The sequence below is a fragment of the Moschus berezovskii genome, chromosome 7 (genome assembly GCF_049115385.1).
Source record: "Moschus berezovskii isolate FMDL1 chromosome 7, NW_MosBer_1.0, whole genome shotgun sequence".
NCBI classification, from domain to species: Eukaryota; Metazoa; Chordata; class Mammalia; order Artiodactyla; family Moschidae; genus Moschus; species Moschus berezovskii.
In genome coordinates this window covers 37,675,760-37,693,318 of record NC_142466.1, presented here as the reverse complement: position 1 = coordinate 37,693,318, position 17,559 = coordinate 37,675,760, and the positions used below count along the sequence as shown (strand labels likewise).

At 34.9% G+C, this 17,559-nt stretch overlaps 1 protein-coding gene across 10 annotated transcripts in view; it reads right to left on the bottom strand.

The window, feature by feature from the left end:
* Window positions 1-17,559, bottom strand: part of MPDZ (multiple PDZ domain crumbs cell polarity complex component) — a 186,153-nt gene that overhangs the window by 87,183 nt on the left and 81,411 nt on the right. For 9 of the 10 annotated variants that reach the window (XM_088837899.1, XM_055428220.2, XM_055428223.2 and 6 more), the window contains exons 13-20: window positions 16,124-16,221; window positions 14,608-14,754; window positions 13,596-13,760; window positions 12,016-12,201; window positions 10,676-10,885; window positions 8,300-8,416; window positions 6,758-6,925; window positions 205-489 (exon numbers count right to left, since the gene is read on the bottom strand). In XM_088837899.1, the coding sequence (XP_088694025.1) occupies window positions 205-489; window positions 6,758-6,925; window positions 8,300-8,416; window positions 10,676-10,885; window positions 12,016-12,201; window positions 13,596-13,760; window positions 14,608-14,754; window positions 16,124-16,221 (1,376 nt within the window). The remainder of the gene's footprint in view (window positions 1-204; window positions 490-6,757; window positions 6,926-8,299; window positions 8,417-10,675; window positions 10,886-12,015; window positions 12,202-13,595; window positions 13,761-14,607; window positions 14,755-16,123; window positions 16,222-17,559) is intronic. The other variant, XM_055428228.2, reaches the window with a different exon arrangement.

Genomic DNA, 17,559 nt, shown 5'->3' with positions numbered 1-17,559 from the left:
AGTATGATTTCAACATCACCCATATTCTCTAGCTGGTTGTGCTTTATTCAGCAAGAACTTACAGAACAAGTTCATAGGTTGTCTTTTGAAAACCTGAGCCTTAGGAGAGCACTAGCTCCAAATGGAGAGAGAAGCCAGAGTAATCTAACCCTTCACTGCTCCCAACCTCACCACCATACACAAACTGTATCTTTAGAATGTCACCTTTCCAGTCGAATCAGTCAGCACAGGAGAATTCAGCTCTGCACTTGATATAACTTCATTTGATAGGTGAGATTCAGTCCATGCTCTTATGCTGTCACATTCATAGTGCTGTTCCATAGCATTTGCAGGTGTATAGTCATTCATGGTAAACCCAGAAGCCGGCCCCATGCTCAAGTCCATTGAAGGTGAACTCTCATCCTGTCTTTGCAAGAGATTTTGAGCATATAGCTCCTCCAAGGACATCTGCAGATCAAGTACTGAATCTGAGGAATTTTCAGTAATATCCTGATAATTAAAGAACAAAAATAAAAATTATGGCCAGAATTCTATCAATGCATTTCCTAAGATCTTAATGAACAACTATTTTGAAAAACAAATGCAACATAATTATTACTCAAAAAGTATTAGCAGATGTACAAACTCACTGCTCAGCTTATATGTTGCATGTGTTTGTTTTTATAAATATGTATTCTATTCCTGCAAAACACACATCTACTACTGAGTCATACTACTACAATATACTAGTACTTAAGCTTATTAAGATACAATATTTTGTTATACTCACAAATAAAAGTATTCAGAGTTCCAAAGGAAAGTAAATCACTTGTATTTCTAAATCTCATTTAAAAAGTAGTTCATTTCCAATCTATCTGAAATTCTTATTAGTTCTAAGATTCAGAATATAAAGAATGTGGTTTCTACTTATAAGAACCTCCAAGAAAAAATTATTTGGATAGGGATTTGTAGGTATTTATGTAATCAAACAGAAAGTCACACAATCCATATTTTTATAGGGAATTTTTTCTTAAGTACTCTGCAAGCTGCAGCAGAAGGAATGGTACTAAGAAAAGATGTCCAAAGATGTAGATTCCAATCCAGGACCTTTATTGATGATAACATCACAGAACTTCTCTGTGTTGTTGCTGAGTCACTCAGTCGAGTCTGACTCTTTGCGACCCCATGGACTGCAGCACGCTAGGCTTCCTTGTCCATCACCAACTCCCAGAGCTTGCTCAAACTCATGTCCAACGAGTTGGTGATGCCATCCAACCATCTCACCCTCTGTCGTCCCCTTCTCCTCCTGCCTTCAATCTTTCCCAGAATCAGGGTCTTTTCTAATAGGTGGGTTCCTCGCATCAGGAGGCCAAAGTTTTGGAGTTTCAGCTTCAGCATCAGTCCTTCCAGTGAATGTTTAGGATTGATTTCCTTTAGGATTGACTGGTTTGATCTAGGCTTTATGCAAAATAATTTCTAGAATTCCATGAAATTCTAAAATTCTACAGCTCTACATAAATATATATTATCTACTTACAACACATATATTGTATCACTTCTGTGCTTTGGACAAGTAGTGTCCCACTGAATTGCTGTTGAATAAATGCATCAAATGTTCCTTCAATCCTTTCACTGATGTTTTTAAAGTATAAAATCAGTGTATGAATATATTACTATCAAAAATCATTTGGACCATACTGCACACAGATTATAGTATGAAAGTCTTCCTTCACTGCTAATTCTGCTATTCCTTTCCTCAGGAGAAATAAATGGCTGGCATTAGTTGGGTGTTTATTCATCAGTTTTTTCTGTATCTGTATAATATATAAATACACATGCACACATATGCACATATTCATATCCATTTTTAAAACTTAAAACTAAATACTAAATAGTATATTCCTACTTGATTTTTTGAGGTATCTTTATACCTCAACATGAGAGATTCTCAATGTCAGTAAATATGTCGTCATTGACATACACTGACATACATTTTCATTGACATACATTGTGATATATGCTGCAAGTATTTCCAAGGTTGTCAATTGTCTTTTAAACGTGCAGAAGTTAACGCTTTATGTAATCAAGAATTATGCAATGCTTTATTTAAATTATTTATGCAATCAGACTAGTCAAATTCTTTATGCTTCTGGTTTTATATACTGCTTAATAAGTCCTCCTTCTGCACAGAATAAATGAGATACTTTTTAGTATTTTTCTCCAACTTTATAAATGGTTTGTTTTCAGATACAGTTTTAACCCATCTAGATTTATTTTTCAGAGTTTGGTGTGAGATATGCATCCTTTTCATCTTTATTTTCTAAATTGGTGATCAATGGCTTCAACACAATTTATTACACTTGTCTTGTTCAATCAATTTCTGTCTCTCTGGAATTATCAAACATTCCTGGTATAAAGAATTGAGGCAAGTGGCAAAATCACACAAGAAACTAATATCTTTAAAATTCTCAGAAACAAAGGATAGAAAAGTATCATCCTCCACACTCCCAAAACCTAAACAATAACCTGGCTCATACAACCAACTTTTAGTCTTACAGGAAAAAAAAAAAATACAACACAAAGTACTTACTAGAATAGTGGTTAGCTTCTGTATTTCTAAATTAATTATAATAATTAGCAGAGATCATCCTTACCACTCCTCAAATAAAGGTGGCAATCAAAACTACTTTCCACCGGAAAAAGAGGTCAAGTTGCCCTTGTTAGCTGGGGTTTCCTATAAACCACGTAACACAAATCTCCATGCATTATTCATGAAGGAGTTAACACTGACACATATGAAAGAAAGAGCTCATCAACACAGCAGACAACACACGCCTACTTCAGAAACATTTCTGGTTGCTGAACAACAACTGAGTTTTATTTTTAAAAGTCTTATGGATCTAAAAGAAAAGCAGCTCTTCCCTCATAAGATGTCCAAAAATAACCACAATTTCCCAGTACAACTTGGTATCTAAACTGGAATCTTTCAAAAATCCACCTTAAGAGCTACCTCCACTTGACACATTTATGTTCTTAGGGAAAATGGGGGGAAGGTTAAATGAAAATGACAATTATACTTGAATATATAGTATAATGCATATGAATGTTATACTTAGGCACATTATTTACCCAGAGAATATATTTACATAGACAAGATAAAAACTTGAGCATTCAGAGGACACAAACTGCTTTTTTTCAATAATCAGTCTACCACAGAAATCTTTCTATACTTTAGAAAAATACACCGCAAGGACAGCTGCTCCAACTTGCATTGCACTCCCACTCTTTCTGAGATAAGGTACACTCCCTTTACTATCTGTACTCTCACCCTGCTGAGAGAGAAGGTAACATCTCTCGTACCTTTAATAGCTTGCAGTTTTTGTCACTAAGATTTCCACAATCACTCTCATCATCTTGATTATAGTGATGTAATCAGTTTTTGAGACTAACCCTTTCTCCACAATAAAAACTGGTATCAAGATTGAAAACATACCTGTGACTGTGAAGGTAGCAATATTTTATGCTACAGAATGACACTAGTGGAGATTTATTCCTACAAATATGTAGGGTTTTTTTTTTTTTAATCATGGAATCCATTGGTTTTGTTTGATTTGTAAGGGATGAAGAGGGGTTTCTATGGTGACAAACAAGTTCAACTTGCACTAGAATCAACCGCATTTCTGGGGGACCAGCATTCAGGAATGCAGGACATGCACCAAACTGGTAATCTGTTCATCCCTGGAGCAAGAAGAGAGACTACTGGTGCACTAGGGAGTGTGGGACATGGGCACGGGGCATGCATAAGAAGAAGAAGAGGAAATGCATTACACAGCTGCTGAATCTTTATTGATTGGACTATTAAGTCAAATAGAGAAAAAGTATCTTCCCAAACAAAACCATATTGAGCTTTAAAACAAAAGTGTACAAGTATTTAGTAAGTTTCTAAAACAATTATTTCTTCATTCTATTACGTCTTTGGAGGTGAGAAGGAAAAGAAGATAAAAATACTAATGAAAAAATTAAAACCTAGAAGAATGAGAAAACCCACTAGCTTCTCGCCTTTCGGGTCCACCTTTCAGTGACCTGACTCTATTAATACAAATATCACTGGAAATGGCTGTATTTTTCAGATTATTGAGTAATGATTTTTCCCCTAAGTCCCTAAATGATTATTAATTAAATTAAGCAAACACAACTCCTTTATTTAAAAAAAAAAAAAAAAGACAGAATGATTCCCCAAATGGACGAATTCTGTGCAGAGGAGCTTCAATGTATGCCTACAGTGCTATGCTAAGCAGTGGTCTAGGTCCAGGCTCTGACCTTAGGAAGAAAGCCTCCCTCTATAATAAGACCCTGTTCTGGGTGATCAGCTCTTGGAGGTTCCAGCAGCATGCCTGGCAAAGGAGAAAGCCTTCTCATCAGGGTTAAGAAAACAGGTAAACTTATTTGTGCATTTCCAGTCACCATTTAAGGCTACGAGATTATTACATAATTAGCAAAATAAAAAATCTGAGGAATCACTGAGACCCTCTCACTCTTTTATCCTTCTTTCAAATCTGTATGGAGGTTTCTCTTTTTCTTAAAGATCACATGTGGTAAGATTTTATCAATTAAAGAATCCCTAAATGAGCTCAATTTTCTTTAAGAAAAATGATTGACTCTAAATTCTGTAACAGATTGCCTCTCTGTCTTTTTTAAATAAATTTAGTGTAAAGAAATAGGAAGATGAACAATCTAACTGTTTCAATTTTCCAGCAAAATATCTTAGTACTAAAAAAATGCCACAAAACAAAAACAAACCAAAAAAGTGGCAAAGATGCACCACGATACACAAACAGTCCTACTTTCTAAGAAAACTGAAATCATACAGGAGTTTCACAATGCGTTTTAAAACACCCTCATTAGTGTCTCCTTTGTTGTTTTGTAGTTTAAATATTTCAGTTGATAGGCCAGCTTGCCAAAATTTGCTTCAACAAAAGAGTAAATTGCCTTGGAAAAAAAAAAAAAGGCAAACAAACTTCAGTGAGCCAATATGTTGTGCTGCGCATAGCCAGCATTTGCCCTGTAAAATATATGCTTCTCAGTATGCACATTGTGTAATCCCTTTAAGTAACAATTACTAAGTTAAACAATGCAATATGTCCCACTGGCAAGAACGAGTATGCTATGCAGCAGATCAGAAGATTCCATTAGGAGATGAACTCAGCTTCCAGCCCTGAGGCCACTAAAGAAGGAATATGTTCCAGACAGGACTCAGTCAGAGAGTCTCAGGTGTGGTGAGAGAGGAGCAGCTGCTCCATTCAAGATTATACCTTGCAAACCAATTCAAGGGGATTGCCCAGCATCGTGTGCAAGGATAACAGGTGCACCGTGAACATGAAGAAAATGCTTTGAAAATGTTCTGGCCAAAAAATTTCTTGTTAATCAGAAAAGGAAGAAAATTGTCCAAGGCCTATTGAAATTCTACTTTCCAACTGACTCATAAATACAGATTCCCTTCCCACTGGATTTATGTGGAAAATATATATTTCATATATTAAAAAAAATTATTATCCAATCTTTTACCATAATGATTATGTTTATTTACAATATATTTCCAACATGGAAAAATAAGGAAAATATATCCACATATGAACATTTTGCCCAGATTTAACATACGGTAATATTTTGGCATATTTTCTTCAAATTCTCTTTCTTCTTAAAAGGATATAATGTACTGATATTATAGATATAACTAACTTCCCATGCTTATTTTTTTTCTCCAAGAATAACTTTTTTCCTGAAGTGAAAAGGAATCATTCCTACACATTTTCAGATTTTCAAAATATACACACTCACATACACATTCATAAATAAATATATACTGAATTGCTCTGTTTATTAAATTTCTAGGAAATATAAACGAGTCCAAGAAATCAATAGAAAGACAAGCAACACCATTATAAAATGACCAAAAGATATGAAGATGCCATTGGTGGATATGAAAACCAGATGGCCAATATATGAAAACCTGTTCCACTTCATAAGCAATCAGAAATCCAAATTCAAACAGTGATATATCTATCATCTCACACAAAAGACTGAAAAAGCTTTATAAAATGTTACTTATTAAAAGTTATAGAAAAAAATTGAATAAAGGGAAAAAAAACATTATAGAGTGTGTCACCAAGAAAATGAATGGTGTTGGGTGAGGCACTTACACAGTAATCCATTTCTAAAATGTCGATGGCACAGACATATCACACGGTAGCTAAATTCTTCACTCACCTCCAGTGACTTAAACATTCTTTGACATTCACTGTGCTTTTTACATAAAGTATTCTTTGGCATTATTTTATATAAAAATATATGATGGCATTAAGTTCAACTTAGATAATAAATATTAAACTAATGCAAGGACTATTTTACTATCCAACTTTCCATGGAAATCAGTTTTAAAACCATTCAGAAAATAAAGTTACTCTTGTAATTTTTCCAAAGTAGACACTGCCAAAAACACAATTTCAGAAATACATTAAAATTTTTGTCTAACATGCAAATCCTAATCAAAGTTTTGAACTCTTGTATCTATCACACTGTATCACACAACCCAGATTTAAATAGTCCCTTGGAGTCTACAAGATATCAGCTAACACTACCTAAAGGAAACTGCACTTTAAGAGTGAAGTCATGACTGCACAAACATAAGGTCTTTAACATGCCACTCCCACAAAATCCCATTAGCAATGATCTCTGGGAAACAAGTTCTCTTGTAAATAAAATGGCATTTCCTTTGTACCTTGGGAGGAGAAGATGGAAGGGAGGAACCATAATTCAGGTTATCACTACAAGCACTGCCATGAAGAGATAAAATAGAGGCTTGAGTGGAGTAGATACTGTCATTATCAGGAGAGTACTGCGACTCAAACGCAGATTCATCTGCTAAGTCAGCATCGTTTGTGTTCACCTAGGAATAAAAACAATAATATCAGATGGGAATTCTGTTCTGTTACTAAGACTAAAGGGCATCCTGGTATCATTCTTTGGTCTATTCTATTTTCTACCGACCTCTTCACCCTCTTCAACACATCAGAAAGTAACCACTATAACAGAACAAAGACAAACTGGAGCTAGCACAGAGGGTTATTTTGTTTCATTGATGAAAGGGCAAAAGGTAACAACGAAGGGCATGGAGCAATTCTAAGTTTAAACATTTCTATAATTTAAAAAAATACTTTTTTCCAGTTACCTGGAATTATAATGTGAAATTATTGTACTGATTACAATACACACCAAAACTTTCCAAATGGCTGATTTAGGAACTGGCAATTGAAAAATAACTAACAGGAAGAACCATATCTTTCAATAATAGGATTATTACAATCAAAGCAAGATGTGCACAATTAGTTACAAACAACTAATGGAGAATTTCACAGGTTTGAAACCCCTCAGTAGCCCAACACCACTAAGACAAGTATTTAAAACATTCCTTTCCAGTCACACTGAGGGATGCTTCCCAGCCCTCCAAAACAATTTTAGGTCAGGAACCTGGCTTTAATGGTAGAAGTACTAGGAACAGGATGTGTAATTTTTACACTTGTGTAAATGTACTCATATTTATATATGGTATTTAGTTTTATACTTTATTAAGTATTAACATAACACTGGCTCCTCTACCAGACCAGTGTTTCTGGTAAGGTTTTCAGGAACAAGAACCATGTATTCACCCAACAAAGTTGCCCTCCAGTGGTCCCTAAGTGTAATTATTACAGTGAATGATTTTATATAGACCAAGTTAAAATAAAATTTTAATGTAAAAGCTTCTGGTAAATCAATAATGTTAACAAACATGTATTCATAGAAAACATGAACATTCCCTCTTTTGGAAGCTTTTGTGTTCTTAGTCCATAAGTGAACCAATGTATGTGACTTTCATATATTAACATCTAATGAAATAATATAACTGTTACATCATTAAAAGGAAGCTAAAATAACTGATCTATGAATGAATACTGAAAACAGAGAATGCTTAGAGATACTCAAGTACGTGTTTAGAGCAAACAAGTGCTCTAATAATTTTTGGTATTATGTAAAGATTAATTTTACATGTTGACACAATACACTGCTGAGTTTCCCCCAAAAATCCAACATTTTCCAGGTATATAATGGTTTGCTTCTCTTCTCATTTTGAACTGTGAGAACTACTGAAGTTGAAAATAAAATGTTAAGTTTTCCAAAACATAATGAACAAAGAATACAGTAAGACCAGAATGTTTTTAAAAGCAAAAATAAGACACAGAAGATTTTGAACGAAAGCTTGATAAGCCAGGGCGCCACTAACCAGAGCCAAGTCAGCCCTGAAGAGGCCTTTATCAGCCAGCCCTTCCTCCTCGCAGGAATGTGGCGGGTAGAGAAAGGAATCCTCCTTAGCAGAAACATAACCTTCTTCTGGGGACAGCTGCAGGGAGAATGAAGCTCAGTGTTTGAGGATGAGTTCATGAAAAAGAGGGAGAACAGGACGGAGGGAGGGAAAGGGAAAATACAGGAGAGGGGAGAAAAAAGTAAGGGGGGGAGGAAAAATTGTAACGTTTTCAAATAATGTTTTCAAGTTATAAAGTCATCACAAACAAACAACTTTAACATAAATGATGAGCAAGAAATATAATATTCATATTGAACAGTTTTATATTTTAAGACACAATAAGAATGCTTATCCCAATACCAACATCATCTGTTGGATGAGAATCCCTTTCTATGAATTTCTTCACCCTTCTTACCAAAAGATGATCAAAATCAACAATTTTTTACATTATAATAATCTTCTGGTCACTTCTGGTCACCTACCAAATACTTGAGTTGAACAATGACTCCTAAATACAGAAATATTTTAGGTGTTAAGACATAGAAGAATTTCCAGAAAAAGAAAACATTAAAAAGAAGGACCAATATCTCTCTGTCATTCCTTACTAGAATATTACTTTAAAGAATGTAATTTCTCTGACAAGGATAGTTAGTGAACTCTCAACGGAGTCTTTCAATTTAGCATGGCTCAAAATACAACCATCACCACCAACTCTATATGTATACAATATACTTACATTGCACTCCTGATTATTTTAAAGAATGTTAATTTCTTTGACAAGAACATTAGTAAACTCTCAATGAAGTCTCTTAATTTAGCATGGCTTAAAATACACCACCAACTCTGTACATATACAATACACTTATATTGTTCTCCTGAGAAGACAAATTATAAACATGATCACAGTGATGGAAAACCTAGCATTCTTCTTACAATATCAAGAAAAAACAGGCTAAAACATTTAGATTGTCTTGCCTACATCACCCTGTATCACCAATATGTGCAAAAGTATTTCAGAGAAAAAAAAATGTTTATCTTCTTTGCCCACACATATGAGCCTAATTTTTAGTAAAACTGACTTCATATAAATGAGATTTATCACAATTGCAATGCATATTCAATTTGAAATACTAAATACTTGCATGAAAGAAACTTATTTTGGAACTATCTAGGGGAAAAAATATATCGCTTCTGAGTTAAGTGGCACAATTTTCCTTTAAGGGCAATAAAACGCATGTATTGACCATATTTGCCATTTTATTTGTGTAACAGCAAGACCAGAACCATATGCATGGTTGATCTTAATAAATATGTAGAGTCCCAAAATGCACTATCTTCATTCTTACACTCTTCATACTGAACCCTTGTTCTGATTCCTACAATCCTGGTTTAATTTGAGGTTTGCTTAATATTATCTTTCTTCTTCTCTTTCTTTCTTCCGTTTTCATAAATACATTTCACAGGTTACCAAAATTTGTTGTGGAACAAAAAGCAGAGCATGAAAAATCTACTCAACATTTTAAATACATCAACAAGCTCAACAATCTAAACAAACTCTTTGACAAAGTCAACAGACTTTTATTCGATGTTTATGCATATGTATCTATGTGTTTATGTTTATTTAAGAGAATATTGTCTTTTTCACTTAAAATATATTTATACACTGAAAAAAAAACACAAATATTGAGACTGTCTCTAATATTTCATTGCAATTCAATGATAAGTGCTATGTGGCAATCACTGTACCCAATAATCATAATGACATTATGTAGCATGAATTTATTAGTTGTTTTTATATTGCAGTAATTAATAATATGAATGCTATTCCCTCCCAGGAGGAGAGCTACAGGCTGATGAACCTAAATTAGAAAGTTCAATTTCTTGCTCTGCAGTAATTATACAACAAATATTTTGAAGTCAACTGAATACCAGGACTTAATCCACTCTGACAGGGATTCTATTTCTTCCACTTATAACTGAAGATTCTACTGTTAGCTGTTGTTATTAATTTCTCTAATACGTCAACTTACTGGTATAGATATTTGAAAGCCTATTTCTTTGAAAAACATTTGTTTCTATATTGATCATGACCTTATTTTTGAATTTAAAAAAAGCTAAAAGTGAACCATAGAACATTAACTTTTAAATTGATTTTGGAACTTCCTGGCTGTTTCTTTCCTTTATCCTTTTAAAAAAATATTACTCAAAATTAAATTTTACACTCATTGAACCAATAACCATGCTGATGAAAAGTATCAAAAGTCATGATTCAATCATGAAAATACCTGAAGCAAAAAGGCTGAAAGTCACTTTTATTTGCAAATAAAAAGAAATCAATAAAATCTGAATTCTTACAGGCAAAGGCTTGGCAACTCCTATTCTCACAGTTCCTGATGGTGCACCCTTCAGGGCTTGGACAGCTTCTTCAAGACTGCTGTTTTCCAAGTTAACATCATTGACAAACATGAGTCGATCTCCAGGGAGAAGTCGTCCATCCTTTTCGGCAATTCCACCGGGCACCAAAGAACGAATGACGATCACAGTGCTTGCTGGATCAACTGGATCCTGACAGGACAAGAAAGCAAAGAGCAGGCAACTCCTTTCTACACTTAAAAATGTTATTACTGGTTGCACTCTCTGCATTGTAATGGATGGGTAAATTTTTCAAAATGTCTTTTAAAAATTCCATACTACGCTTCCAGTGAATTATCTGGGAGAAGGCTATCTCCATTTTGAAGAGTTTAAGAAGAGTCCACCCTAAACAATGGCATCCCTACTTTCAATGGTTCCCAAGTAGATCTTTTAAATTTTATAGGTAAATTTAAAATTGTGACTTCAGCTATTGATAAAGTGTCCAATTTTATAACTGTCATCTGAGATTCATTAATTATTAACAGTAGCGTTTACTGACAGGCTGTTATTATTGTGGAACATCAGTAGATGTGTGTTCTGAGGAAAGGGCTTGTTTTTGGAATGAAGAAATACAGAAGGAGGCCATATTGCAGCTGATAATGCAGTGTTTTTGGATACACAGCAACCTTAATATTAGAACAAGACTCCAGAACCACGCCTGAGAAAGAATACACCTCTCTGGAATCATCTGAGATAGCCTTCAGCTCAGTATTAATTAATGAGGAGCAGCAGCTGAACTTCATCAGACCAGCAGCAGCATCCCCTCAGTAACTCAGCACAGAGCACAGCACAAGGATCCAGGCTACACCTGACCTGACCTAATTTAAGGTTATTCATTAAGTTCAGTCAAATAAGAATATGAGAATTTACAATATATCCAAAAGGATATATCTATCATTCACTTCAGACAAAAGAAGTGAGTATTTGATAGTTTCTGTCTTACCACTCAAATATGAACCATCCATTAAGAGCAAGGAAATAAAAACAGTTTAGGCATATTCCCCAAAGAAATAGAAAAACTGTATTTCTGTAATATTCCTAAAAAGTATTCTGCATAGTCTTCAAATTTCCAAGAGCTGAAATATAAAAGAGCTCAAAAAACTCAGTCAAAAGAAATGCTTTATAATAATCTTATTAAAAATTATTATTCTGAAAGACTAGAAACAAGAACACATATTTGATGACTCGAAAGTATTATCTACTTTTGCTCTGCCAGTAACAATATGCATTTAGCATCTGCTATCTTTTTTTAAAAAAATTTGTTAAAAGTAGGATATATTTACCTGGTAATCTAAAATGCTAAAACCAAGTCCTTTGCTCCCTTTCTCGAGCTCTATGTTCTGAAGGTCGGCTTCCCACATAGCCAAAGGTCCTTGAACTTCCTCTGCATTCCGACCCACATCAGTCATAGTCAGCACAGGATCCTCTGTCTCCGAGGACCCGATGAACTCACCTAGATCTACGTGAGGCTGGATAAACAGACCAGACAGCTCTTATTTCAGATGTACTAGATCCGCAGATGTACATACCAACACTATGAGGAACAGGGAGATCCCCAGCATCTGTCCAGAATATAGCACTCGCAGATGAGCAGCAACAGTTTATCAGGAAACCTTTACAAATTAAGGTAGCCACTTACAAATAACCTAACTTGTAATAGGCACTTAAAATGTATGGTTCAAAGAGCTTCCATAAAAATATATAGCGATTATATCTTAGCAGCATAATTCTGTGTGATTTTCACCTTTTTCATCAGTGTCTGAATCACATCTGTAGTTAGAAAAAGACATGTAAAGCTTTTTTGATATTAAAGAAAAAGAATGCTTATGATAAATTAGAACCGTTCAAGAGGAAATGGCTGTATGTATAAGTTCTGCACACTGAGCAAACAAGGGTTCTAAAATCCTATGAGATGTGCACGTGATTATTTCATTAATAAATTAACATGCACAGTGGCAAGATGATATCTGAAGACACACTGGCCTTGGCGTGAAGACGTCCTCTGTTATTTTTATTTTATTTGTGTTGCCTTGAGCTGCATTCTTAACCTGGGCTTCACAGCTACCCATCTCAAAGAATTTTTGCGGATTAAGTAAGGTAATATTTAAAAAGCACTTGGCACAAAAATAGGGGTTCAAACATCAGCTTCTTTTAGTCAAATATGTTACAGTGAATCTAGATTAATTCAGTTTTGTATATCTCTTGAAAACATAAGATAGGAAAAACATGTTTTTGATGATGAAATGTTACTTTAAATGCTATCTTTGCTTTTTTAACAATTATTGTACAGTAGGACCATGGATGCAAATCTGTCCACCTGGTTTACTGTAATAATCCCACTTATATCACATAAAATATATCTGGACATGTATGGTGCTAGACTCATTTCTACAGAATTTGGCATTATGTTTCTTATTTTTCCCCTATTCTTATCACCCACATGACAAGCATTGAGCTGGGAAGGTTATACAAAAGTATCTTTGACTAGATATGTACTATATATTCACTATTTTCACATTTCAGTTTTCCCTCTGTTAAGGGGGACAAGTGTCTATTTCATAGGACTACTGTGAATAAAATATAGAAGCACCCATTTTGCAATAATACCTAATGACTGTCATTTTACCTCAAGAAAAGTGAGATTCAGAGAGATGAAGTGACTTGCCCATGGTCAGAGAGACAGTAAGGGTCAAGCCTGATTCAAACCTATGTGTGTCTGACTCAAAGGTCTATCCTATACGCCACAGGATTTGTGAGGAAATCAGTACCAAGTAAGAGAAAAAAAGGCTTAAAAAAATTTAAATGCCATACAGCCTTCCCATTATCCATTCAGATTAGTCTCCTGTATCTGCATATCTGATACCTTTTCTGTTAGTTCAATGTCACATAAGTCCAGGCTCTCCAACTCTGACGGGGCAGTAGGTGGCACCGTTCGACGACAGCACACCATTGTCACCTCTATAGGCAGCTCTTTTAAAATAGTCACCACATCCTGGTGATTCTCCCCAAGTAGAGTTATGCCATTCACCTGTGCAAAAAGAAAAGTTGACCAAGAAAGAACACTTCCTAACATGACTACTCCTGTCAAAGCAATTTTTTATTATATTAATGTAAACTGTTCTCAAGGGATGATCATAGTTGTACTATGCTCAGATATATGGCTGGACCTGTAATAGTGTAGCCTAAAATAATTGACATGCAACACTACAGTCTTACTGGAACTGGACTTTCTAAAGTACTCACAGAACGATCACTAGCTTTCACCCATGTTGCATACGCCTGTGTAACAGTTTGGAAAGGGAGAATTAATAAAATTGTTCCCAAAGAATAAAGCTTGTTTTAAAATGATATATTACCATTAAATGAAAAAATTCAAGATAAAAAATGGCACGTATTTTATTATATACTAATACATTTAAAAAGTGGGATAAATTAATAAGTTCAAATTTTCATATATATTCACTAAAAATATCTGGAAGATTGCATAGAACCAATAATAAGCAGTTTCACCTAATGAAGGGTTGGGACAGAAAAAAAAAAACACTACTCACTGGAGTATATCTTTGTCTTATATGTGATTATGAAACGTGAATATATTACCTATTCTAAAATTTGAATGTTTAAAAAGATGTAAAGACAGTTTTTATATTCTCTCGACCTAAAACAAACAAAAACCATGCATGGAATTAGGTCTGATGATCAATGTACATACATATTGGAAATTTCTGCTCTGAGTAAAGTTTTACTTGTGTATCTCTCTCAAATACCTTTGGAGGAGGAACTTAAAATAAGAACTTAATTGTTTACCACATTAAGTCTCCCACAGCCTTTTCAGAATTTTATTTACGAAGGGGAAGATGGAATAGCTTGCTTACTTCCAACAGCTCATCTCCACTGAAAAGCTTCCCACTGTGTCCAACAGGACCTTCCGGGAGGACAGATCGAATGAAATGATGGCCTACTGTTGCTTCCAGACTTATTCCCAACCCACTGTTCTCACTGAACTTGCTCACATGAGCCACCTGAAAGAAGAAATATCATCACAATTTTTAATATTCTTTTTTTTTTCTTTTTCTGTAATGTATTTTATGTTCACCCCCCAGAAGGTCAAATTTCTCACAAAAGCTTCAAAAACCTTATTTTAAAGCTGCAAACCTTTAGCGTTTTGCTTTGGAAAGAATATTCATGTCTATTAGTTTCCTGAACCAACACAAACCAAGAGGAAGCAGCCAGGTGCAAGCTTCCAAGACACTCTGTGGTATTGAAGATGCTGATACCAGATGGAGGGTAGTCAGGGGACCACTGACCTCTGTGAGGAGGAGTGGCTAGTGAAAGCGTGCTCTTCACGACTCAAGTATGACCCAAAGGAGCGCAGTCTCAGTTATGCACGCCAGTCATGTTAACCCCACCCCACAAAGGAACCTCCCAACTTTCGTTTCATGCTAAACTAACCAGAGTTAAGCTGGACTTTGCTGTATTCTTTCTTGACTCAATTTAAAATGGTAGTCACAGCTGTACTTACTCAAATCTTATTTGACACAAATTGAGTGTTTAAAAAAAAACTCTGTAATGAGGATTAAAAGAAACAGAGAATACTGCTTGACACAAAGTACTTAGTAAATGTTATTTTTATTAATATTGTATATAATTATCTCTTGTGTTTTATCACCTTTAATCTAGAGCTACTTGAATATCATAAGCAATATGAAAATTTTTACTTAACCAAGTATTTTATTGTTCCTTTTGAAATTCCTGAAATTTGCTGGTATATACCTAAAGATTCATAATCAATGTCCACTTCATTAAAACACTTTTTAGAATAGCAGATCACAACTGCTACTCTAGGTATGCAAGTTGTTAAATAAACATAAAATCTTCACTATGGCATAAGTAAAATGAAAAAAGCATGCAAACTAAAAACCCTCAAGAAGAGTAAGAGCATAAGAATGATTAAGAGGAAACAGGGAAAAGTTCTTTTTACAATTCTGTACTAGGTCATGATGATTTTTGTTTTATTTTCAAGTAAATCCTGTCATTCTATTCTGATTCTTTCCATAAATCCCAGGAATGAGAATCAGAAAAACTCTTTCTTTTATCTATATAATATACACTACTATCAGAAAGCGTGATGAATTATAAGTTCTAAAACTTCCATTTCATGTACTTTAAGCACTTTGGTTACTTACTATCCAACTTTCTCCCACTTGAATTTTTTAATATCTGAATCAGCACATTTAGGACTTTGAAAAAAACCATGGTGTTTGCAACTTCTCTAGGACTCTACAATAGTCATCTTTGACTATTTACAATAGTCATCTTTATTATTGTCAGAAACTCCTTGTTCAAATACAGTTTACAAGTTAGGAAGTTAGGGAAGGGAAGCTAACATACCACTATTTCATAATTAATCCCCATAATCCTTTGCCACTTGGTCAGCAGGGCAGCTTCCTGTTGTTGAGCATCTTCTATTTCTTCTCTCTCAGCTGACGCTAATGGAAGAGTAGACAATTAGTGACATACTACAAAAATCTCCATGTCTCAATGTTCTGTGCCAGGGACACAGTGATGAGAACCTGTCTGTCATATTGTTAGGTAGGAAGTTAGGCATGAGCAATGATCGGCGGCCTCGCTGAAAAGGATGCAAGCTGATCTCTAAACTCCATCCTAGACACACCCAGGGAAGCTCACAAATATGCTATGAAATAACCACAGAGCTTTTTCCAACTCATGCACATGTGCCCAAGGCACACTAACCACAGGGCCTTCTCCAGGTAACCTTAGGCAGCTAGGAAGAAGCCCATTAAGGGTTCATAAATACTCTATACACACACAGAAGAGAACGTGCTGTGACTCAGAAAAAAGAAACTAACAAATAATATATGCAACTCCATGTACAATGAGAAAATATAAATAAAAAATAAGAAACAAATGAAAAATGTACATTAAATTAAAACCCTATAATAGGAATCATACTAATTGGTAAAATAAAAAAAAGGAAAATGAAATCTATTTTGTGAAGAAATTCACAAAACAATTATGTTCAGTTCAGTTCAGTCACTCAGTCATGTCTGACTCTCCGCGACCCCATGAATCACAGCACGCCAGGCCTCCCTGTCCATCACCAACTCCCGGAGTTCACTCAAACTCATGTCCACAGAGTCGGTGATGCCATCCAGCCATCTCATTCTCTGTCGTCCCCTTCTCCTTCCGCCCCCAACCCTTCCCAGCATCAGAGTCTTTTCCAGTGAGTCAACTCGTCTAAACAATACTAAATTAAAACAAAATAAACTGGTTGAGGATAATTTTCAAGTCATATTCAAGGATTTCCATGCCATCATATTTCTTACTCATAAAGGTTCTCTTTTAAAAAAATCTTTACAAGGCACTACTCCCTAAATTAGATTTTAAACATCACTTTTAGCATTCAATTATCAAATTTAAAGAGTATTCTAAAATTCAGATGTCTCATTAACTGCCTCCTTGTTAGTGGAATGAATGAGTTTTCACTCCAGGCCTAGTCCAGGTTTTTTATGCTTTAAATAATATTCGGCTTTCTCTTTGAGAAACTAGAAACAGTAAACTATACATTTCTTTAAAAATCTGGAGACTAGTCCCCCAAAATGAGTGTTTTCTCTTCAAAAGCGTATTCAGTGCTAAGAGGATAAAAGTGCAGGAGTGAACACAGATTATAGGAAACATTTCAACCTGATGAGAGTTAAAAACAGAGGGTCAGTTCAGTCCCACCTCCTCCCATAACCCATTTCTCTGATTCTGCAGTGGTTACGCAAGTGATCAGTGAGCAGTGATTCAAGGAGGGTGAGATTCTC